The 26,826-nt window shown below is 36.5% G+C and overlaps 2 protein-coding genes across 2 annotated transcripts; one reads left to right on the top strand and one right to left on the bottom strand.

The window, feature by feature from the left end:
* The first annotated feature begins 1,273 nt into the window (after positions 1-1,273).
* Positions 1,274-2,233, top strand: LOC108388491 (olfactory receptor 5AL1-like). Its single transcript, XM_017646982.3, has one exon. It carries the CDS (start codon positions 1,283-1,285, stop codon positions 2,231-2,233), a length of 951 nt encoding a protein of 316 aa, XP_017502471.3. The 5' UTR covers positions 1,274-1,282.
* A 17,185-nt stretch (positions 2,234-19,418) lies between these two features.
* OR8U3 (olfactory receptor family 8 subfamily U member 3) lies at positions 19,419-20,378 on the bottom strand. The gene has a single exon (XM_017659647.3). The coding sequence runs from the start codon at positions 20,376-20,378 to the stop codon at positions 19,419-19,421; it is 960 nt and encodes a 319-aa protein (XP_017515136.3).
* Positions 20,379-26,826: the final 6,448 nt, after the last annotated feature.

The raw sequence follows: 26,826 nt of genomic DNA, 5'->3' as shown, positions 1-26,826 counted from the left end.
TAGCTTATGGTATAATCATATGTGTGTTGTCTTAGACAAAATATTATTTTATTATTTTTCTTACAATACCAACCTATTTTGGAATGACTACCACCAGTGTAGCTCATAACAGTATACATATATAACAAAATCTATACCTGCATATCTCTTTCCCACCCCTTGTTCAATGACTTCAGGTTGGTAGCTTGAAGTCAGCTATGGTTGGGGATACTTACACCATGGAAATCAGAAAACCAGCAGATGCTACAAATTACCATTTATTTTTTTTTGAAAACCAGTTGATACACATTCACTGGCATGACACTAATTCCACTTTGTTTTACATTTTTTAGTTTATAATATGGTTTATTATTGTAAGGTTAAAATAACCCTTCACTATACTTCATGAAAGGTCCTGTTTTGCAATTTTATCTAAGAGATTTATTTAGGGTTATCTATCATGCATTTCAAATTTGAATTAACCTGTAAGAATTTTCTTCTTTCCTAAATGCCATTCTGCTAAGAAATAATGTGACACTATGAATTTATTCAACTAAAACAACATGAACCAACGTTTTGCTTTAGTGTTAATATGTTTATTAATATTAGATTTTTATTAAATTAAACCCTAGGTTTTAAATTGTTTATTATTTTAAATGAAATCTTGAAAACTTTATTTGCAGATTGCTTTAAAGTTACATTTTTATTAAGGGACCATTTTCATTATAGAGCTTTGTAGCAGAAGAGTTTACCACAATCATAGTAAGTCGAATAACATCTTTCCACTGAATTTATTGGTTCAGACATAATATCGTATGCTTTATAAATGATATTTTCCTCCTTCTTCTAATGCATTGGCTAGCAAACTTCGAATGTTTAGACACAGTAAAGGCTGTCATAATCCTCAGTTGAGTTGAAATGCCCAGTATTTCATCTTAATATATTACCCTGAAATATGCTGCTATATCTAGTATCATTGAATTAGTTATCCTGCTATGCCTATAATACTGGGTTTTCATTGTATGTATGAGATTCCACATTTAATTCAAGGCATCCTTTAACAATTCTTTAACAATCCCTCAGACCACTGAGCTTCTTGGAATTTCTGCCTGGAGTAAATCCCTTCAGATCAAAAGCAGGCAGAATTGAATGCTGAGAATGCCCAATGGCATGACTGAGGATGATTTTTCCAATACAGTTGCCATAAAACAAGTGTGAGTCAAGTGCTTAATTCAAGAAGTGGAAGATTATCCAGAATGGATGTTCTAGAGGTAACAGTATAATATGCTTCTACACATATACCATGGCCAAAGGAAATAATTCAGAAGTGACTGAATTCATCCTCGTGGGACTCACAGACAGTCCAGAGCTACAAGCCCTTCTTTTCGGGATCTTTCTAATGATCTACTTAATTAGTGTCATAGGTAATCTTGGGTTAATTATGCTAATTCATATCAGTCCTCAGATTCACACACCTATGTATTTTTTCCTCAGCCACTTAGCTTTTGTTGATTTTTGTTATACCTCTTCTGTCACCCCTAACACCTTGGTGAATTTCCTCCAAGAAATTAAAAGAATATCCTTACCTGCTTGTGCCACTCAGTTGTGTTGCTTTGTCATGTTTGCGGTTTGTGAGGTGTATATGCTTTCAGTCATGGCGTATGATAGGTATGTGGCCATTAGCAACCCTTTACTCTATACCACTGTCATGAACAGAAGGGTCTGTGTGCAAATGATGGCGAGTACATATTTGTATGGCTTTTTTGTGGGACTCCTCCAGACAATTCTTACATTCCACTTGTCTTTCTGTAATTCAAACATAATACATCACTTCTACTGTGATGATATTCCCCTGGTTGGTCTGGCTTGTCGTAAGACCCTCTACAAAGACATCAAAACACTGATACTCTTCATACTTGCTGGTTTCAATACCCTTCTCTCTCTTTTGATCATTCTTGTCTCTTACATATTCATTCTGTTTGCCATTCTGAGAATGAATTCGGCTGAAGGCAGGAAGAAGACATTTTCTACTTGCACATCACACCTGACCTCCATCACCATATTTTATGGCTCAGTCATCTTCATGTATATGCAGCCAAAAAAAAGCCATTCTCTGGACACTGACAAAATAGCTTCTGTTTTCTATATTGTGGTAATTCCCATGCTGAATCCTTTCATATACAGCCTGAGGAACCAGGAAGTCAAAAATGCTTTGAATAGAGCTCTAGAAAAGTTGTGTTCTTCTATAAAATAAATTCCCTATGGTCTCAGTGAAAGTCTTCAGGGTTGGGATACAAAAAGAAAACAAAACAAACACAAAAACAACAGCAGCAAAAAAACAGACTTCATGTTTTCTGTATTAGCATAACATTAGTAACATTTTTTGTAAGGTTATAACATTAATATAATATTGACATGGATTTCATTTTCTATTATTATGAAAATTATAACTCCTGATAATATTGAAAGACATGTTAATGAAATAAATGCAGTTGCAAATAGTAGGTTAAATTTTGTTTCGTAATTTAAAATCAATCTTCTTTTTTTATGCCATAAAGGAGTTTGGAGTTTGACTTGAACACTTCAGTTCATGAAATGGACATTGGTAAACTATGCCTACTTTAGATCACTAAAGCAGCTTTAAGTTATTAACACTATCTATAAAATACATACACACACACACACACTCGCACTAAGATGAATTTGAAAAGAATTGTTGGTTCTGATGACCTGCCAGGGACAATGACATCGACACTAGAAGAAACCTAACTTAAAAAAAATGAAAAGAGCAGTCCAAATCCTGACAAATGAGAGAAATCCTTCAAAGTAGAGTAAAGTCTGAGATTAGATAATAATGCCATATCTATGTTATTTTGCTGATTTTTTTTATAGTGGTACTGTGGTCATTTAAGAATGTCCTTGATTTTAGCAAATATGTACTTATAAGTGTATAAGAGCAAAGAGGCATCATGTCTTCAATTGATTATCAAAGTACAGGGAAAAAATGTGGTGAAATGTTAACACTTGGGGAAGGCAGGTAAATATGTATGGGAATTCTTTGTAACATGTTAGCACATTTTCTATAACTCTGAAATTGTCAGAATAAAATGTTTAAAAATCTAAGTCCTCAGCATTTATTAATTAATTTTAATGTTTTAGTTGATCAATATCTTTTAACATATTTCTTGTTTGGTGCCCCAATTTCAAAGTCTTCTTAACTTCAAAATCCTAAAATTAGTACTTATAAGCAATATATCTTTAAGAAAATAAATAAATCATTCATCTGCAATAAACTGTAGTCCAACAAAATTGACTTTTGCTTTATAAGGACTTATTACTAAGATTGTATTTTTCATCTGTTACAAACTGAAACAATGTATCATATCTTTTTAGAAATCTTTACCTCATAATTTTGTATAACAGTTCTTAAAGTAACAGGATTTTTGTTAATAACTTTATGAATGGCCATAAAATGACAGCCAAGTCATTGAAATTTATCATTGTCTCTTCTTAAGGATTCAGCTCTTCACTGAGTGAGGGAAATGAGTCTGGCTCTTTCAGAGTCATTTTAATTATTTCACAAATGGAAGTTTAGCACTTTACAGGCACACAGAGAAAAGTAAGACAGAAAAGTACAGCCATTGACATTTTTGCTGTGCCTAAAGTGAGCTCTGGCCCCGTGAGGAATGGCTTGACTGAAACACAAGTTGTTTCTAGCCATCACCATTTCAAATCCAGCCAAATTCTACTTTACCAGCATCCCCAGGGGCATGTACTCTTATGTTTGGGTTTCTCACATGTGCTTCATAGAATGATAAACTCATGGTGATAAGCCCTAAAAAGAGATTAAATGCTGAAACAAATTTCAAAAATATTTTACTATAGCCTTTTGCTTGAAGACATGATTCCCATTGTGTAAAAGAGGAACCGACAGTCTCCTTTAATTTCTTTGATCTCATTTTCTAAACATTTCTAATAGTATACACTTTTTTAGTAATTTCCCTTTCCACATTCAGAAAGTCCATTTTCAGCTGCATAGCCTACTTACATGATTTAAATTCCCTGGGCCTCATTAAAGAGTCAGTTTTGTTACTTCTAAAATGAGAGCTAATCAAATGATCTCCATCAGCCTTCCAGTGCTTGATTGTCTGAGTCAACCGAAATTTATTAAAATTTTCACTACACTGAAAATGTGTAATTTTTTCTTGTAGAGGTTTAGAATTCATAAATGTCTAATCTGTATGAAAAGGGGCAGGGGGAATACCATCTAGGGGAGAGTCTCTCTCAACTTAAATATGAAAACCAAGAGATACCATTTCTCATTTAGTATTTCAAAATACAACAATTTGACAAGGTGAAGGGAAATTGTAATATATTGATGATAGAAATGAAAAATTATGTAACTCCTGTGGAGGGATACTTGGCAATATCTAGCAAAACTGCAGCAGCCTGCAATCTTACTTCTCACAGACTATCCCAAATAAATGTTGACTCAAATACAAAATAATACATGTGCAAGATCATTCACTAGGTTATTATTTATAGTAGCAACAGATTGCACCTAAATATCCATTGATAGGAACAGCTATTCTGGAAATCAGGAAGATTTCTAGGTATGCTACACACTGCTTTTCAGAATATAATACTAAAAAAAAAACACCTCAATATAATATTGAAAGGAAAACAGTGTATGTCACACAGTGCAAAAGGGGATGATTGCAGATAATGTATGTATATTATATTTGATTTTTTTTAATTGAAAAGGTGAGTCAAAATGAATAAAAATGGTCACCCATAGGGAAGGCAGGGATGAAGGCACTGACAAGTATGGAAGTCAATCTTTTTTGCAATTACTCTGCTATGCAGTTTTGATTTTTGGAAACATATTAAAGTTTTAAAGAATTTTAATGAATCAAAAGTGAGAAAAAGTAAGATTTTATTCTAGAAACTTTAAAGTACATCCTATTTTATTCAAAGTAAAAGCCAAAGGACTTACAAAAAGACCCACAAAGCTCTGATGATCTGGCCCATGTGAACCTCTAGACCTCCTCTCCTATTCCTCTACCCCTTTCTCTGCTCCAGCCTCTAAGTCCTTAAGAGTGAAAATTTAAAAATCACGCTATATAACACATATGAACTAAAAATAATCCAACATAGTAACATGTCACTAATATAAGATTATACTGCCTAGAACCAGAAGTAAATGTAAATAGCTTCTTACCTGATTTGTGGGTTACAGTTTTATAAGAATTCAAGAATTATAAAGGCCAGCAAGATACACTGGATAGTTAAAGATTACGTAAGCCATATATGAAAATATACACAACACACAAAATTAAGATAAAACTAAATCTGGTAAAATATTTGTAACACGTTTTACAAATAAAGATTAACACTCTGATTATATGAAAACCTCTTACTATCATTAAACTGAGTTTTAATATTCTTTAAAAAAAAAGTTGCCAAAGGCATGGGAAGATAATTCATCAAACATTGATGTCCAATAAATTTATTTTAAAAATGAGACAAAGTATAGCCTTACTAATCATTGAAGAAGTTATACTTAAGGCACTTTCTTATTAGTTACCCATAAAAAAAAGAAGAATCTAGATGCTTTAGGAAATGGAGACATTTCTTTCTCTTATTCTGGTGTGATTGGCAAGCTTTATTATCATGACCATGTTCCTATATGGCTCTCTCTTTGAGATCAGTAAAGAATCCTATACTTTCATATTCAAGTATATTCTTTTCTTTCCTAAACAGGGAGAATTTTTTCTTTCTGTGAGAGAGGGTAAAATTATCTATATAATAGAGGGAAGGAGTTAAGAAGGCGTAAGAGCATTCTATGAGCCAGTGGTGACTGAAGTTTTGATGAAGGGTTTGAGGAGAAAAAATATGTAATAAAGTGTCTGATTCCATTTTTAATGTTTGCCCACTCACAGTTTTCAAAATTTAGCACTCCGCCTTCCCCTCTTACACTGTATCTGGAGAAACTGATAAGAAACTCATTGATGATGGTTGCAGTATGTTACTACTAAGTAGTCCACATGAACCCCTTTGTCTCTATTCACATACATATATAGTTAACTCCCTAATGGACTCTGGGCCTGTGACATGCTTAATATAATGGAATCCTCAAAAGAAATGTTGTATTATGAGACTTCTAAGGCTACACCCTTTTCTCCATAGGAATGCTAAATGTTGGAACCGACCTGCCATACTGTTGGAAGCCCAAACCAGACACATGGAAATGACACATGGATAAAAAAAAATTTCAGCTGACAGCCTTACCAAGTGTCAACTGTATGACCAAGATCATCTTGGACCACAGCTGTTCTACTGCCCCAGCTGCCGCCACATGGAGAATGAATGTCTAGTGAGCTCACAGAAGTATGAGAGATAATAAATCATTGTTGTCTCAAGACACTAAGATTTGGGGTGTTTTTTATACAGAAATACATAGTTAAAACAATAGTGATTACAGAATGAATTGCAATTTTTAAAGGATTAATTTAATTCTAAGAGGAAATCCTGGAAAAGATTTTATGATTTTGACAGAAGGATAAAGTTTAAAATATCTTTCTAAAATAATTAATGAACATATTCTCAGAGGCTCCAGCGTTGTACATGTTGATCAATGTCTTATATGCTTTCTTGCTTTTATTTCAAGTTTCCGAGGGAAGCCACATTTAGTATAATCATTACAGATTAATTGCATATAAAAATGCCAAAAAATATGGTGGCTTCTGTACAATTTATGTGTAAGATTTTTTTTGTTGTTGTTTTAATTTGACTAGACAGAATGGTGTCATAAAAAATCAAAACAGTGTTCCTAGGTTCGCCATCCATGTTCAGTAAGACACAACTTTTTTGTCTTGTAAAAATAAGCAATTGCCTATGGGTTTCCTATCTGGATACTTTTCCATTGATCACTCTGCATACATGTGTATGTAGAATGGGGATGAAAATAATTTGTTAGAAAGTTTGAAGGGAAGGAGTGTTAATTTCTCTGTGATATGCATGACTTTGTTTTTCCAACAGACTTCAAGAAACAATATGAAGTTCATTTTAAATCATGTCACTTTTTGACAAGAACTTTCAAACAATTTTCTGAGACTGAACTGATTATACCTCCCGATCAGTAAAAAAATTTGTGGTTTAATTATTGTTTGAGCTCAACAGACAATTGAATATCAATAGTAACCTTTTACTAAAATTCAAAATTTAATAAAATCCACATTAAAGTACAAAGAGTAAATTTAAAAGGTACTTAAATACTTTGTGAGTTGTTTTTTCCTGTGTGTTAAAATAATCTTTGCTGTTAGTTATTAATTCTTTATTATACTTGGGTTCAACATAGTGATCTGAAATTTGAAGTGATTGTTCTTTGCCTATTAAGGAAGTCAAGTCCCAAGAGATTAACTGTAACATAATCACTCAAATCTGTGAGACATCATTACATTGTTTTGTTCAGAAATGATGTAGTACAAAGAAAATGTTCTAGAGGGACCAACAAATAATACAAAATATACTCATCATGTTAAGTATTGTCAGCATTCACTGAGTTTGCTTCAAGATATATTGGACTTTTCCTGGTTATGTTGTGGATTTCACAAAAGTATCATTTACTGGAGAAAAATACCATGGAAGTTAAGGCAGTAGAAAGGTTGGAGTAACACAAACTTAGTATTCATTTGTTCCATTATTCTACTATTACATTTATATTTATATGCTAATTGCTGAGTCCCACTAGGTATTGGGATAAAAGAATGAGAAAACTTTCTTTGCTTACCAAGAATTTGAAATTTAGAATAGGTTACGAACACATTAATGGGTGAATGAATAGTTGGCTATAGGTATCAAAACACCTGGAATGAAGTGAAATTTCACCTGCGAGCTGAAGAATAAATGGAAACCTAGTAGCCAACTAGAGGAGGGAAGATAAGGGAGAAGTATTCTGCCCCAACTAAGTGCAGAATCTGTGGTCACACTAGAGAAAGTCTGGAGCATGGCTGGAGCCTGGAGATTGCACGAGGAATGTGTCAAGAGTTCAGACGAGTCTCTGGAGACTTGTTTATCAAAGGTTGAGTTAGCAGGTTAAGAATTCTGGACTCTGGCGGGGCCAACATGGCGGCGTGAGTAGGACAGTGGGAATCTCCTCCCAAAAACATATATATTTTTGAAAATACAACAAATACAAGTAATCCTAAAAGAGAGACCAGAAGACACAGGACAACAGCCAGACTACATCCACACGTGCAAGAGCCCAGTCCCTGGTGAAAGGGGTAAGACACAACCCCTGGCCCGGCGGGACCCAAGCACGCCTCCCCCCAGCTCCTGGCGGGAGGGAGAGGGAGCCCAGGACTGCTAAACACCCAGCCCCAGCCACCCGCACCAGAGCGCAGACACAGTGCATGCATGGAGGGCTGGAAACTAGGGAAACAGGGCAGCAAGACCTCTGAGTGGGTACTGAAGCTGATGCCCCTGTGACAAAGAAAAGCGAGTGCTTTTTGAAAGTCTTAAAGGGACAGGGATGCAACAGCTAGATGGAAACAACACAGGTCACAGTCCAGGAGCTGAAAATTACAGAGAAAACCGGGTGCACAAACCCCCTAGGCAACAGCTCTGAGACCCCTCATGGAAGTAAACAGCTAAATGGCCCCCATCCATTACCACTCAGGGGCTCTGTCAAAGCAGAGAAGCAGCCTGAGGCTGGCCACGCCCGCCCACAGCAAGGGAGCTTCCTCCATACCGCCGGCAAGATACAGAGACCCAGTCCACATGCAATTGCCCAACACAAGCCACTAGGGGCCGCAGTTGTCCCAGTAAAGAAAGGCCAGTAGCAAGTGGAAAGTTTGGCCCTCCCAGCTGTCAGTCAATAGCACCTATCAACATGAAAAGGCAAAAAAATATGATCCAGACAAGACTAACCCAGACAGCTTTGGCATCTGCTACATCTTCCTCCGAGAAGGAACCTGGGGAGATAGATTTAACCAGTCTTTCTGAAAAAGAATTCAAAACAAAAGTCATAATCATCCTGATGGACTTGCAGAGAAATATGCAAGAACTAAGGAAGGAAGGAGAATACAGGAATAAAACAAGCTCTGGAAGGACTTCAAAACAGAATGGACAAGATGCAAGAGACCATTAATGGACAAGAAAATAGAGAACAGGAAAGCAGAGAAGCTGATGCAGAGAGAGATAAAAGGATCTCCAGAAATGAAAGAATTCTCAAAGAGCTGAGAAACCAATCCAAAAGGAATAATATCCGCATAATAGGGGTACCAGAAGAAGAAGAGAGAGAAAAAGGGATTAGAAAGTGTCTCTGAAGAAATAATTGGTGAAAACTTCCCCAAACTAGGTGAGGAAATGGCCTCTCAGATCACAGTGGTACACAGAACTCCCATAACAAGGGATCCAAGGAGGGCAACACCAAGAGACATAATAATTAAAATGACAAAGATCAAAGACAAGGGCAAAGTATTAAAGGCAGCCAGAGAGAAAAAAAAGGTCACCTACAAAGGAAAACCCATCAGGCTATCATCAGACTTCTCAACAGAAACCCTACAGGCCAGAAAAGAATGGCATGATATACTTAATGCAATGAAACAGAAGGGACGCGAACCAAGATTACTGTATCCAGCACAATTATCATTTAAATATAAAGGAGGGATAAAACAATTCCCAGACAAGCAAAAGTTGAGGGAATTTGCTTCCCACAAACCACCTCTAGAGGGCATCCTACAGGGACTGCTCTAGATGGGAGCACTCCTAAAAAGAGCACAGAACAAAACACCCAACATATGAAGGAGGGAGGAGGAGGAATAAGAAGGGAGAGAAATAAAGAATCATCAGACCATGTTTATAATAGCTCAATAAGTGAGTTAAGTTAGACAGTAAGAGAGTAAAGAACCTAACCTTGAAACTTTGGTAACCACAAACTTAAAGCCAGCAATGACAATAAGAACATTCCTTTCAAAAATCACCCTAAATGTAAATGGACTGAATGCACAAATCAAAAGACACAGAGTAACAGAACGGATAAAAAAGCAAGTCCCATCCATATGCTGCTTATAAGAGACTCACCTCAAACCAAAAGACATGCACAGACTTAAAGTCAAGGGATGGAAAAAGATATTTCATGCAAACAACAGAGAGAAAAAAGCAGGTGTTGCAATTCTGGTATCAGACAAAACAGACTTCAAAATAAAGAAAGTAACAAAAGATAAAGAAGGACATTACATAATGATAAAGGGCTCAGTCCAACAAGAGGATATAACCATTATAAATATATATGCACCCAACACAGGAGCACCAGCATATGTGAAACAAACACTAACGGAATTAAAGGAGGAAATAGAATGCAATGCATTCATTCTGGGAGACTGCAACACACCACTCACTCCAAAGGACAGATCCACCAGACAGAAAATAAGTAAGGACACAGAGGCACTGAAGAACACACTAGAACAGATGGACCTAATAGACATCTACAGAACTCTACATCCAAAAGCAACATGATACACATTCTTCTCAAGTACACATGGAACATACTCCAGAATAGACCACATACTAGGCCATAAAAAGAGACTCCGTAAATTCCAAAATATTGAAATCCTACCAACCAACTTCTCAAACAACAAAGGCATAAAACTAGAAATAAACTGTACAAAGAAAGCAAAAAGGCTCACAAACACATGGAGGCTTAACAACACGCACCTAAATAATCAATGGATCAATGACCAAATCAAAATGGAGATCCAGCAACATATGTAAACAAATGACAACAACAACACAAAGCCCCAACTACTGAGGGATACAGCAAAAGCAGTCTTAAGAGGAAAGTATATAGCAATCCAGGCATATATAAAGAAGGAAGAACAATCCCAAATGAATGGTCTAATGTCACAATTATCGAAATTGGAAAAAGAAGAACAAATGAGGACTAAGGTCAACTGAAGGAGGGACATAATAAAGATCAGAGAATAAATAAATAAAATTGAGAAGAATAAAACAATAGCAAAAATCAATGAAACCAAGAGCTGGTTCTTCAAGAAAATAAACAAAATAGATAAGCCTCTAGCCAGAAATTATTAAGAGGAAAAGAGAGTCAACACAAATCAACAGAATCAGAAACTAGAAAGGAAAAATCACGAGGGACCCCATAGAAATACAAAGAATTATTAGAGACTACTATGAAAACCTATATGCTAACAAGCTGGGAAACCTAGGAGAAATGGACCACTTCCTAGAAAAATACAACCTTCCAAGACTGACCCAGAAAGAAACAGAAAATCTAAACAGACCAATTACCAGCAACGAAATTGAAGCAATAACCTAAAAAACACCAAAGAACAAAATCCCCGGGCAAGATGGATTCACCTCAGATTTTATCAGACATACAAGGAAGACATAATACCCATTCTCCTTAAAGTTTTCCCAAAAATAGAAGAGGAGGGAATACTCCCAAACTCATTTTATGAAGCCAACATCACCCTAATACCAAAACCAGGCAAACACCCCACCAAAAAAGAAAACTACAGACCAATACCCTGATGAACGTAGATGCAAAAACACTCAATAAAATATTAGCAAACTGAATTCAAAGTATATCAAAAGGATCATACACCATGATCAAGTGCAATTCATCCCAGGGATGCAAGGATGGTACAACATTTGAAAGTCCATCAACATCATCCACCACATCAACAAAAAAGAAAGGCAAAAACCACATGATCATCTCCATAGATGCTGAAAAAGCATTCGACAAAATTCAACATGCATTAATGATAAAAACTCTCAGCAAAATGGGAATAGAGGGCAAGTACCTCAACATAATAAATGCCATATATCATAAACCCACAGCCAATTCTATACTGAACAGCGAGAAGCTGAAAGCTTTTCCTCCGAGATCGAGAACTAGACAGGGATGCCCACTCTCCCCACTGTTATTTAACATAGTACTGGAGGTCCTAGCCATGGCAATCAGACAAAACAAAGAAATACAAGGAATCCAGATTGGTGAGGAAGAAGTTAAACTGTCACTATTTGCAGATGATATGATATTATACATAAAAAACCCTAAAGACTCCACCCCAAAACTACTAGAACTGATATCGGAATACAGCAAAGTTGCAGGATACAAAATTAGCATGCAGAAATCTGTAGCTTTCCTATACACTAACAATGAACCAACAGTGAACCAATTCACAATTGCATCAGAAATAATAAAATACTTGGGAATAAACCTAACCAAAGAAGTGAAAGACTACTCTGAAAACTACATGTCACTCTTAAGAGAAATTAAAGGGGACACTAACAAATGAAAACTCATCCCATGCTCGTGGCTAGGAAGAATTAATATCGTCAAAATGGCCATCCTGTCCAAAGCAATATACAGATTTGATGCAATCCCTATCAAAGTACCAGCAACATTCTTCAATGAACTGGAACAAATAATTCAAAAATTCATATGGAAACACCAAAGACCCTAAATAGCTAAAGCAATTCTGAGAAAGAAGAATAAAGTAGGGGGGATCTCACTCCCCAACTTCAAGCTCTACTACGAAGCCATAGTAATCAAGACAATTGGGTACTGGCACAAGAACAGAGCCACAGACCAGTGGAAAAGACTAGAGACTCCAGACATTAACCCAGACATATGTGGTCAATTAATGTTTGATAAAGGAGCCATGGACATACAATGGCAAAATGACAGTCTCTTCAACAGATGGTGCTGGCAAAACTGGACAGCTACATGTAGGAGAATGTAACTGGACCATTGTCTAACCCCATACACAAAAGTAAATTCAAAATGGATCAAAGACCTGAATGTAAGTCATGGAACCATAAAACTCTTAGAAAACAACATAGGCAAAAACCTTTTAGACATAAACATGAGTGACTCTTCTTGAACATATCTCCCTGGGCAAGGAAAACAACAGCAAAAATGAACAAGTGGGACTACATTAAGCTGAAAAGCTTCTGTACAGCAAAAGACACCATCAATAGAACAAAAAGGAACCCTACAGTATGGGAGAATATATTTGAAAATGACAGATCTAATAAAGGCTTGATGTCCAAAATATACAAAGAGCTCACATGCCTCAACAAACAAAAAACAAATAACCCAATTAAAAAATGGGCAGAGGAACTGAACAGACAATTCTCCAAAAAAGAAATACAGATGGCCAACAGACACATGAAAAGATGCTCCACATCGCTAATTATCAGAGAAATGCAAATTAAAACTACAATGAGGTATCACCTCACACCAGTAAGGATGGCTGCCATCCAAAAGACAAACAACAACAAATGTTGGCGGGGCTGTGGAGAAAGGGGAACCCTCCTACACTCCTGGTGGGAATGTAAATTAGTTCAACCATTGTGGAAAGCAGTATGGAGGTACATCAAAATGCTCAAAACAGACTTACCATTTGACCCAGAAATTCCACTCGTAGGAATTTACCCTAAGAACGCAGCAATCAAGTTTGAGAAAGACAGATGCACCCCTATGTTTATCGCAGCACTATTTACAAAAGCCAACAATTGGAAGCAACCTAAATGTCCATCGGTAGATGAATGGATAAAGAAGATGTGGTACATATACACAATGGAATACTACTCAGCCATAAGAAGAGGGCAAATCCTACCATTTGCAGCAATATGGATGGAGCTGGAGGGTATTATGCTCAGTGAAATAAGCCAAGCGGAGAAAGAGAAATACCAAATGATTTCACTCATCTGAGGAGTATAACAACAAAGGAAAAACTGAAGGAACAAAACAGCAGTGGAATCACAGAACCCAAGAATGGACTAACAGGTAACCAAAGGGAAAGGGACTGGGGAGGATGGATGGGTAGGGAGGGATAAGGTGGGGGAGTAGAAGTGGGGTATTAGGATTAGCATGCATAATGGGGGGGTGGGAAAAAGGGGAGGGCTGTACAACACAGAGAAGACAAGTAGTGATTCTACAACATTTTGCTATGCTGATGGACAGTGACTGTAAAGGCTTTTATGGGGGGACCTGGTATAGGGGAGAGCCTAGTAAACATAATATTTGTCATGTAAGTGTAGATTAATGATAACAAAAAAAAGAAAGAAAGAAAAGGGGGATTACTCCCTCATAGGATAAAACTAACTGTATATCAACGATTAATGCATGCTTTCAATATCCTTAATTTTGATCACTTAAAGGGTATCAGATGATCGGCTACAGAGGTACATTTTTCTGAGAATATTCCTTTCTCTTAAAAAAAAGAAAAAGCAGTTCCTGTGTGGTGACCTCCAATGAGGTCTACACAATGGTATAAAGGGCATATCAAAGTGTGGGCAAAGGGTCTGTTTGTGTTTATACAGAGGATCAAAGCCTAATTTGGCTACCCAGAAAATGAACTAAGATATGATATGAAGAAGAACTTCCAACATCAGCACTCTCTGGAAGACTCATACCAGAAGATGATCATCAAAAACCTCAACAAAGATCCAGGCGATGCTGCAGTTGTAGCTGCATTCATCCCACTGGTTCCTGGACTTGCCATGGGAATGAAGAAGGAGATATCTAAGCTGGCCTGTGCATACAGTAAAACAACAAATTTGACTGGATCTATACTGTTGGAACTCAACCAATAATTAGGAGAAGTGCAAGTTGTAGCGCTCCAAAATCTTACAACTACAGACTATCTACTATTAAAAGAACATATGGGATGTCAACAGTTCCCAGGAATGGGTTGTTTTAATTTGTCTGATTTCTCCCAAACTATTCAAGTACAGTTGGACAATATCCATCATATCATAGATAAATTTTCACAAATGCCTAGGGTGCCTAACTGGTTTTCTTGGTTTCACTGGAGATGGCTGGTAATTATAGATCTGCTTTGGTTATGTAACTGTATTCCTATATGTTAATGTGTGTGCACAATTTAATTAGTAGCTTAAAACCTATACATGCTGAAGTTACTCTACAAGAATATATGTCAAAGAAATAATCAATCTTCCCATGTTTTCTTCCGCCTGCTACTTCTATAGCTTTTCTTCTTCCTTCCTAATTACAACCCTTAAATAGAATTCGTGCCTCATATAGAATTTACTGAGTATCATAATTCCTCCAAGTGGTAAAGATACCTCAAGACAAATGCTGGGCATAGAAGCCACAGGGCATAAATCTGCAAGAATTAAAAAGCTAACCTTTTCAAACAATATGGCTTCTCTCTCACTTACCAACTTTACATTTCCCTGTATGGCCCCAGAAGATGACTGGTTAGCCAGAGACGGGTAAGATTCCTCAAGGGAGGAAAAACTTAAGACAGGCACAGTCACAGGGGGGCCATCAGGTGATAAATTGGGGATCAACAGAGGTGAGGCTTAGAACCTCACCCCCCTGTTTTGAGAAAAATCTTCTGCATCCGTGGATGTTTTATTGCCCTTGTCTAGCTTGGATTCACACATAGTCTACAGGCACACAGCTGATCATCTACATTTGCTCTTTTACAATATTAAACTATGTTTTCTACCTTTATCTTGCATCTACCTACCACCTCAGCATTTTATTAAAAATAACAATAATAATAATAAAGGGAGAAATGTGGGATCCACATATAAATCAAGTATAAAAATCAAACGAATATTCATATTTGACCTGATTGTTTATAGTTCATAATGCGTGATCAGAACCGAAAGTTTCTGTGATAACTCTTCACCATGTAAGAACTTATTCACTATGTAAGAATTTGTTCACCATGTAAGAACTTGTTCGTTATGCTTCAGAAGATTAGAGACTGATGAGAATTAGGCTGGGGTGGATTAATGATTGTGCATTGAGTCCCCTATACAGAATTCTATTGCTGTTAACAACAATTTGATCAATAAATATGAGAGATGCCCTCTCAAATAAATAAATAAATAAATAAATAAATAAATAAATAAATAAATAAATATTTCAACCTGGAAAAAAAAAAAAAGAAGTTGTTGTGTCTCTGGGAATAAGGAGAGTTGTAGTGAGCTTGGAAGGAGTAATCTCATTGCAATTATGCTGAAAACAAATTTCAGAATGCAATAGGTGAAGATACATGTGAAGGAGGAGGTGAATGACTTTCCCAGGATGTCTGGTACTGAAGCAACAAAGAGAAGAACAGAGGTTAAGGGACAAAGGGAAAAGAAGAGAAGTCATAAATCACCCCCCCCCCAAAAAAAAGGGTAGATGAGGGAACAGGTAGTTTTGTGTGGCTGGTGACAAGAACTGAGAAACATTCCACTTTGTTTCTTTGAGTCTCCTTATAAAATTAGAATTGTTAGGAACTAGTAAGAGGGTGGTGAGGGGGAAATAGCTACATACTGACTGGAAGGCAGAACACTGATTTTGTGAGAAGCAGGTCAACCAAGTGACTGCTTGATTTTGAATGTGATAAGTTTGTAGTAACTCACTTCTGCCTAGATGATGTTCTTAGTAGTTCAGGAACAATTGAGAAGAGAACAGTTCAAAATCCCGAGATTTTGGTACATCTGGGAGAAAATAGGGCAAGATAGTTTTGGATGCAAGGAAGAGCCATTGTGGTGATAAGTCATGAAGTCTAAGCTGTATAAAGTAAGAACTGAAGGAAGGAGGTGACAATAGGTAACAGATAATTAGTGGAGTTAAAGGAATTGGGATATGTGTGCACAAGTGAAAAGCTGTATTTCATAATTGAGGAGAAAAGGGAAGGATAGAAAGTCGTGGTCATATATAAAGTTTTGATTTTGTATATTTAGCATTTGATCAATTTCCAGATAAAATGTTTAAAATGAAGCCATGGGAGTGGGAGTGGCATGGTGGTTGGGTCACTGACATCAAGATCGAGAATCCGAGAAGCCATGCTATTAAATACGTGGTGTGCATGGGCACTGATGACAACTTTGTGCCAGAGGAGCAGAATGATCTTCGTACCAGAGTCTTCAATAAGTGAGAGGGAGTAATATGTGACAACAATAAATATGGGTATAAGCCTCAAAGCATCAGGGGAGTTTACACAAATGCAAGATGCAACAATAAATTATGCTGTAAATCATGCAATAAATACAATGCTCTGAACATGAACAATGCCTCAGCTCACCTGCTAAATTTGAAATATGTGGGAAGTTTTAAAATGGAGCAGCCTGCAAAGAAGTAATCTGGAGAGAAGTAGGTTTTCAAGGGGAAGCCAAGTTTCAGCTTAAGAAAGGGGAATTCAAAGGTTAAAGGTGTTGGAGAGTTTGGTAATATCACAGCAAGGGCTACCCAGGTTCCAAAACATCAAAGAAATAGAAGTTCTAGAAAGAATAAGAGCTAGGAGAGGCAATGACTTGCAATTATGAGTTAGGGAGGTGATGGAAGAATCCTTGAAATATTCAAAAAGAATCACCTCCTACAGTCATCAGTCTGATGGGAGCATGCACAGGTTTCTGCAGAGCAAGCTCCAGTCTAAATACTGTTAATACTAATAAGAGCTAACTTTGATTATTTAGTACATGGTATAAAATAGGAACTGTTATAAACATTTTAACATAGACAAACTCATAGATCGCCTTTCTGAAATTGCCTTGATCTCTGGTTCTGGGAGAAATTCTTGCCTTTCTGAAAGGAGATCCTTTCTATAAACTATGGATTGAGGTTAGGAATCAAGCACTAGTTAGTGAATTATGCCACTTTACCTGCTCAAAAGGTCATTAAAAACTCTTCCCTTTTAATTAGCCAAAAACCAGTTTGCAAGTTACAAAGTCTTCCTAGAATTTTTTTCTTCTCCCTCTTTGCGTGTGGAAAGAAGAAGGCCGAAGGGGGGTTAAATATTCTATAAATATATAATCACTAGTAATCTTCATAGATTACACTCTAATATTGCTTTGCTAAGGTCAAAATATGTAGGAAAACCAAGCATGCTTCTGACAATTTATTAATATGTAAGTTAAATTATATAATTGAGAGGATGTAGATTAGCATTTAATCATTGTTCTTGTAATAATTGCATTAAACAGAAAGGTGCAGTGAGACCTCAAAATACCCCAGAAGAGCAGATCCTCAGGTGAGGCATCAAGATTCTCTAAGTCTGAATTTCTTTACCTATAAAAAGACTGTCTGTATACTTCTGTGTGTTTTGAATGTGATGAAGGACAATACGTGTGTGTATCTTTCCATATAAACATATACTCAAGATAAAGTGTGGGGAAAAGCAACACCATATTTCTCTGTTAAACCTGCTTGAAAATGTGAGAATTCATTCAACTTACAAGGTTCTCATAGTGCCTTATAGCGGTAGATCTGGTATTTACAGATTGGATGCAGAAAAGGAAATAATCACCTTGATTACAAACCTCAAATTTTCTTCTATATAATGAAGATTCTCCTTCTAAAATGGTAAAATCATAAGATAATATTAAACCACTAATTCATTTTTATGACATGTTAAAATAATAAAATCATATCAAATCACTACATTTTTAAATTTCATGTCATGATCCTATAAGGGTGATTGAATACAAGCAGGCACAATTAAATGACATTGTAACTTTAGATTACTTCTATTTGAACAAATATGCAGATACACAGAACTTATGCATTTAATAACACAATTTATTATAAGTGAATAACTTTCAATGATATTTAAAAATCTGGTCATGACACATATAAGTTTAGGTAATCTATAATACCCTTTTTTTTTACACCCATAACACCCATAGACTTGAATTCGCATTTAGAATTTTCACATTACCACTTATATGAACTTAGGCAATTTATGAATAATTGAGGCCCAAAGGTGGAACCTCACACTTCTTTTAGATTTGTGTAATTGTATGAAGCAAAACTATTTGATTAAGGGCCTGGCAGGTGGTAGAAACTTAACTAGGCCTTGTCCCTCTTACTTAAAGACTGAAAAGCCTTTGAGAATTCAACAGATTATCTTTAAGGATATATAACAAACATTTATATAAGAAACACTTAAATAGCATTTATTATCACAGGACACTGTTCTAAGTGTTCTGTAGATATTAACCTATTTAATCTTCAAAACAAACCAATGAGTTGGGTCCCATCATTTTCCAGAATTGGAAACAGAACCACAGACCTCAGGTCAATTGTCCAGGGTTGTACAGCTAGTAAGGGAAGAAAATAGCATTAAAACTCAGGCAGACTTAGTTTCAGAGTTCTGAATTCTAACAAAAACATGCAACTGCCTTTGCTTGAGATACACATATGGGTGTTTGAGGACATGTTTGAGCACAACTTGCGTGGTCTGTAAAGGCTTGATAATGGCCTGAATCGTACTTTGAATTATACTGACTTCCCAGGATTGGCCTGGATCCAGTGAGAAGAGGTCAAGGTCTGTGGAAGTAGCCATCACATTTTCATTAGGAAAGAATGACAAGAAATGTCAACAACAGAAAGTTTCACTTATTTCCCTTCCTGTATTTAATAAAGCATTTATTCTTTATTATTTTCTTAATTTTAATATCTTTAAGGTTTCACAACCGTTATCCAAGCCTTTCTTCCAGGCCTCTTTCACCTCTTTGTTCCTTAGACTGTAGATTAGGGGGTTCAACATGGGGATCACCACTGTGTAAAACACAGATGCCATTTTGTCTGTGTCCAGGGAGTGGTTTGATTTGGGCTGTAGGTACATAAAGATAAGTGTGCCATAGAAAATAGTGACAACCACCACATGGGAGCCACAGGTAGAAATGGCCTTGCGTCGCCCCTGAGTCGAGCGGATCCTTAGAATGGCGGTGACGATGAAGATGTAGGAGGTGAGGACAATGGAAGAGGAACAGATCATATCAAAACCAGCAAAGGCAAAGATGAGAATTTCTTTCATGTGAGTGTCTGAGCAGGCCAGAGCCAAGAGAGGGAGGTCATCGCAGTAGAAATGGTTGATTACATTGGGGCCACAGTAAGTTAGACGGAAGGTGACGATGGTGTGGAATAGGGCAACCAGAAAGCTGTATATGTATGGGACTGCCACTAACTGAATGCAGACTTTTGTTGACATCAGCATTGAGTAATGCAGGGGACTGCAGATGGCCACATAGCGGTCATAGGCCATGGAAGCTAAAAGGAAACACTCGGTGATCATAAAGGTGAGAAAACAGCCCAGTTGTGTTGCACAAGCATGGAAAGGAATAGTGTTGCATTCCACCACAAAGTTCACCATCATCTTCGGTGTGATGGCAGAGGAGTAACAAAGGTCAACGAAGGCCAAGTGACTGAGGAAATAGTACATCGGTGTGTGGAGCCGAGCATCAATCCTGATTAAGGTAATCAAGCCAAGGTTGCCCAGCACTGTGGCCACATAGACGAGTAAAAACACCACGAAGCACGGGGCCTGAAGCTCTGGCCGGTCTGTAATTCCCTTGAGAACGAATTCAGTGACATAACTGATATTAACTTCAGCCATTTATTCTGGCAGAATTTGCTGCAAGTTGAATAAAATTGATGCTTTTCACAGCCCCTGCCAGTGTTGGGGGAAAATGATCACTAGTGTCTTCTTACCTTGAATCGTGTCATCTTGTGGGCAAAAAGTGCACCTTTGCTCTCTGATGACATGCCATTCTTGGCCCAGGGACAGGCGTCTCTTGCTCTCAGAATAGCCTTCTTCACTGTTATTTGGCTTTATAGTTTTAGGAAATAAGGGGGATTCTGGTTAAAAGTTAAATACTATTTGTAAGAAAACACTTGAGACAACTAATACTAGCAGTACTTCAGTATTTTCACTGTGACGAGTTTTTCTATGTATGTATAAAGAGGCAGTACAAATATGTACAAATATGTAATTCATAAATGGCGTGATGGTGATAGTCCCCTGTTTTTCGATTTTGTGCATCTTCCCAGTCTTCAAAAATATCAAAATGATCTACTATGACTTAGTCGCTTTCCTATATCCCCTTCCCCACTTTTATAATGTACTTGAGACTACAGAAACTAAAAGAAAATTAATCAGAAATAGGGGAAAAGACACAATTTGGCTCAGATAGGAATTAAAGAGACTTACAATTTTTTTCCAATTCATAATGCATCATAGGTGGAAGTGTGTTGACCAGGATTAATATTAAGCTATTTATCAGATAAATTACTATTCTACACTATCTGTACATAAACATCTTTCCCCATAATATTTCAAGGGCATAAAATATGCAAAACTCTTACTCTAGTAAGTTTCACTTTTAGCCATACATCCTAAAGAAAAAAAGTAGTTGTACACAAAGTTTTATGGAAACTTATATACGTAGATAGAGTTTCTGTGGCGTGCTTCAGAATAATTGTAATTATTTACCTTTCTGCCAGTCCTGAAAAAGAGGACTGGTCTCATAAAGCCCACTATTAGCTTATTTGAATTTAATTTTGCTCCTGGCTTTATTTTCCACAAAATGGAACCATAAAATGTTAAGAAAGAAAGGGTCCTTGAGAATTCACATCTAACACCTTCATATTTCAAGTTTTATTTATTACTACTGTTATTGTTCATCTGTTGCATTTGAGTGCTGCCTTCACTCAAGGTAAATATTTTACTTACTTGCAATATATGAATTAACTTAATGACACTCTCTTACTAACACTGTGAGGATGGTTCTATCCCATCATCTTTTATTAACAACTGAAAAAATACAGGCTTATAACTATGGTCACATATAGGAGATGGTATGATATGCATGTGGCTGGGTGTGTTTGAAAGCAGGGCCCTGATTACTCCTAATTATAATGGTATGCTACCCAAAGTGGGGTGGCTTTCTTCTTCAGCTTGAATCACTGGGATAGTACAAAGTAGCAGATGCATCTGTTTTCTCTTAGCAGCAAGCAAAATGTTGAAAACTTAGAGAATACAAACATGAAAGCTGTAGTTTACTGAGATTGCTAAGCTTTCCATGTACTTTGCTAAAGTGAAAGTGGTGGATGCTGAACTTCTACAGTTATTATGTAATGCTGTCCTTCCTGGTAAAAGCTCTTTCACTCAAGAATATTCATTTGAGAGTTCTCTTGCTTACATGTAGGGCTTACACTTACTCAATTTTTTTTCCTTACAAAGCCTTTTACTTCAAATCCAGCTGTGAAGTTAGGAATTGAAACTTAATTGCAAATAATTATAAGACTACCATACAGTGTAAAAGTAAAGCAGAACTTCAGTGAAAATCAGTGTCAGAGGAAGAGACTTATTTATAATTTCTCATAATATTTACTTGAAATAACAAACATCATTTACACATTAGAGTTTCTTGTGTTACTGCTATTGTATGAGCTCAGGATTTGTGGTGGTTCCCAGGTATATGCCAAACCAAATTAAAGGGGTCATATGAAAAGATAAATACATTAATGAGAACATTAAATATGTCAGGTATTTACTATTAAGTGGAATATGTAAGCACCACAATATTGACAAAGTTAACACTGTAGTTGTGTATTAAGGTGGGGGTTGTATTTCAAATTCAACAAACTTAAAAATCACATGGAAACTAAATTACCTACAAAAGTCTGTTCAAGTGCTCATAAATTACAGCATTTATGATTTTGCATCCACCTTCCAACTCTCTAGCTTTTTTCTTTATTGGTTCCTCTAATTTTTTAAGAGTAAATTTTCTTCCTCATAGTCTCCAGTGAGTTTTCGTTGGTTATCCTGACCAGCCCAAAGTTTCACCATTTATCCAGTTATTTTCACGTCTCTGTCAATTTTGAGGGGAAGTTCTTAAAATCATTGACACCTTTTACCCAAAGATTTCTTTAATAAGCACTGCTGTCTCTTGTTTGATTGTGTCTTTTCTAGAGAAATTTTTGTTTTAAACTTCACTGCACATTGGAATCACCTATGGAGTTTTCAACATTTCAGTGCCAGGGGAACCCCTACCAATTTAATCTGAACATCTGGGCCAGATCCAGGCATCAGGATTTTTAAAGCTCCCTGAGTGGTTCCAGCGTACAGCCCTATTTGAGAATAAGTAGCTTAAAGATTGCATTCACAGATTAGAATGCAAGCAGAGAACAGCCACACTTTCAAACTTATATCTCTTGTACCTGTTTAAAGTATTGGTGAAAATTGTAGCTGTTAACTATTTCTGATGAGGAAAATACTGGTTTTTCTAATTATTTTAGTGAGTACCAAAATAGTCAGTAATTAACATTTTTAGCCCTTTTTGGTAGTTGTCTAATTACAGCAACTTCATTTATTTGGTTCTCTATTAGTCTTTGTAGATTCTATTTTGACCATCTAGAGTCTCAAAATACAGTTGCAGAGTGAATTAATTTAATTCAATTTACTCTCTTTTATACTAATTCTTACAAGGTTTGTCTTGCTTATCAAGGATTAGGAACATGGCTCTGATGTTTCTACACTCTTGGCAATCAACACAATGGCAATGATTTGCACAGAAAAAGTGTTCGCTAATAAGGAAGAAGAAATGGATATCAGGAAGCCTCCTCTCTCTTATCCACTGCTCTGTTAATCAAAATATTCCCGACTCACTGCCTGGTGTTATCCAGGTCCTGCCCTGTGCTTTGTCAGTGTCTCTATGGCTTTTCCAAACCAGGCATCCTTCCTTTTGGGGCTATACCACACTTGGTTTCTTTCTTCACTGGAGCTTGCCCGACTGACCGGCAGAGGCACTGTGTGTACCCCCGGTGCACAGTATGTGTGCACATTTGCGACTGCTTGAGCCGCCAGCTGCTCCCGCCAGGCAGCCCAAAGCACATGCAAACAGCATAACCTGACATGCAAAGCCTTAGGAAGCACTGGTTAGAAACTGATTGCCTTAGAGCCCTGTTTGAAGGCTATGAGAAACAATATTAGAAAAATGAAATACCTGTGGTTGTCTACTATATGTCAGGAATTAAAAATTACATTGAGTGTCCATTATTCAAGAGGGAAATCTTAACCTTGTGTTAAGATCCAAATGCCAAGGTGGGACTTGGACTTAAAAAATTTCTTACCAGCACTTAAGTGTAGTGCTGTTCTTGGTGACCCATCGTCATAAAAGAATTTTAGACAGGAAATCACACCTTCCCTCTTAGACCTCCTCCATCAGCCATACAGTAACAAATGTTTTTGAGGGTAATAATGGGGATGGAAGGCAACTCTAGGAGATCATATGATTAATTCAATGTGAGGTCATTTAAGACTGTGTGAAAGAGAGATAAGGAGAAGGAGGGAAAGAGGGAGGGAGGGAGTGGAGGACAGGGAGATACAGATTAATAAAATAGTATTTTAACTGTAAGTAAGTATCCTTTGAAAGTACTGGAAAGCAGAGAGTATGAAAGTAAGAAATGCAGTTGGGATGGTAGAGGTGTTATCTCTAAAAGCAGACTGCATCCATTTAATACCACAGCTCACCAAGGAGAAAGGTTTCTAATGGAAGCTTGGTATGGATGAAGGGCTGACAGTTCACTCCATTTGCAAACTCCATGTGACTCACCTACCTAGCAAAGATTCTGGCTCCCAGTGAGCTCCTTCTGAAATTGCTTGGGTGATTTATTTGTTCCTAGGTCCCTTTGGGTCTAAACTTGAACCTCTAGAGATAGCAGATAGTTGTAATAGTCCCTTCCCTTATTTCTCTCAAAGTAAGATAAGCTAGACAAATCATACTGTGAAGTTTAAAAAATATATATATTTTAATTATCTATATTCCTGAAGGAACCATACTTCAAGTAAACCAATCAACTTCCATGAAGGCAAAGATAGGCAGGCTATATGAGTGGAAGCAACATAAAAAGACCATAAACCTTAGTTCATCTGAATAACAATTCAAGTTCTATGAAAGGATAAGAATAGCACTTAAATCCTGAGTAACTTACTTAGGAGATTTTGGACAATGTCCACAGTCTTAAGCCTCAGTCCTCAATTGTGAAGTCAAGTAACAATAGTAACTCTCTTATGTTTTTGCATCAAATAAGTTAATGTAGGAGAATGACACAGTAAACTCCATGATAAGTAGTAAGTGTTCAAAATATATTTGCTTAAAAAAGTAAGACTTGTTCATTATGCTACAGAAGATTGGAGATTGTTGAGAATTAGGCTTGGGGTTGATTAATGATTGTGCATTGAGTCCCCTATATAAATTTTATTGTTGTTAACAACCATTTGATAAACAAATATGAGAGATGCCCTCTCAAAAAAAAAAGTAAGACAAATTAAAATGATAAATAAAGCCAAGTTACAGCAAAGACATCTACCTGAGAAACAGAAATATCTCTGAAACAATTTGAGACTCCATCTTGGTGAAATCTATACCAAAAGGGAAATGTCTTTTTGTTAATGGTAAAATCTAATTTCTCATCGAATTTCAAACCAGAAAAATATTTTCAAATCTAGTAAATGCCCTACATTGCTAGATATGTGTGTGTGTGTAAAACAAAACTCTTAGTAGTAGCCATAATCTTGGAAAAGCTGCCTTTTGCTTCCAGTCCTCACAATCTTTTACCTTTTCCCATCCAGCTTTTCCCTCCACCACTGAAGCCAGTTTTTTAGAGTTTATCTATCTTGCTTTTGATAAATACAAATAGCATTTTTCAATTCTTAGTTGGATTTCCTCTCAAATTTGAAAACGTTGTACACTATCTCTCTCATTGCTTGTGATACCACACTTTCTTTCTGTTACTTTTTTTGATGGTGGCGAGAACACTTAACATGAGATCTACACTCTTAGCAAATTGTAAGTGCACAATAGTATTGTTAATCATTGTCAAAATGTGGTATAGCAGCTCCCTAGAAGTAACTCACATTGTATAACTGACCCTTTCTATCCCTTGAACCATTCTCATTTCCCTCTCCCCAAGTCCCTGGCAAGCACCATTCTACTGTTTCTATGAATTTGGCTCTTTTACATAACTCAGAGAAATAGAATCAGGCAGTATCTGTCTTTCTGTGACTGGCTTATTTCACTTAGCATAATGTCCTCTATGTTCATCCATACTGTCACAAACGGCAGAATTTCCTTCATTTTAAGACTGAGTGAGAGTCCATTGTAGGTATATACCACATTTTCTTTGTCCATCACCCATCGGTGGGCATTTAATTTGTTTCTACATAATTGCTCTTGTGAATAACGATGCAATGAACATAAGGGTGCAGATCTCTCTTCGAGATCCTTTTGGATATATATCCAGAAGTAGGAAGATAAATGACATGGTAGGTTTATTTTCATTTTCTTAGTAACCTCTGGACTGTTTTCCATAGCAGTGATACCATTTTATATTCCCACCAATCATGTTCCAAGATTTGAGTTTCTCCACATCTTCATCAACCCTTATCTCTTTTTTTTTATAACAGTCATCCAAACTGATGTAATACCTCACTGTGGTTTTGGTTTGCATTTCCTTGATGATTAGTGATGCTAACCATGTTTTCATACACCTGTGGGCCATTTGTAGCCTTCTTTGCATAAATGTCTATTCAAGTCCTTACCTCTTCTCTTAAGTTGGATATCAGATATATAGTTTTCAAATATTTTCTCCCATTACATAGGTTACCTTTCACTTTGTTGTTTTGTTTGCATGAAAACAAGCAACAGTGACACAACTTTGACTAGATATTTGTTCCTGGTGGTCTTTGCTTGGACAACATCAGTAGATGAAATGGTGTGAGGTCTGGGATTTACTTCAAAATAACTTTGGGTGTTATGAAGGGGGATTATTATATCAAAACTTCTAATTCTGTGTATATTTGAAAATGTTCATAATGAAACATTTATTATAAAATAATGTTAGCAAAAGGATAAAAATTTGTAAGTAGTCATATTAATTTTAGGTTTAAAATATAAGTATATCTCTATTGAAATTATTATCATAGAGGCCAGAAAATTTGTACAAAGAAAAAAAAAGAGACATAGACTTTTTAAAGGAAAATTTAAAAGCATGCTTCACAA

Source organism: Manis javanica, chromosome 11 (genome assembly GCF_040802235.1).
Source record: "Manis javanica isolate MJ-LG chromosome 11, MJ_LKY, whole genome shotgun sequence".
NCBI lineage: Eukaryota > Metazoa > Chordata > Mammalia > Pholidota > Manidae > Manis > Manis javanica.
This window is presented reverse-complemented; position numbering and strand designations above follow the sequence as displayed.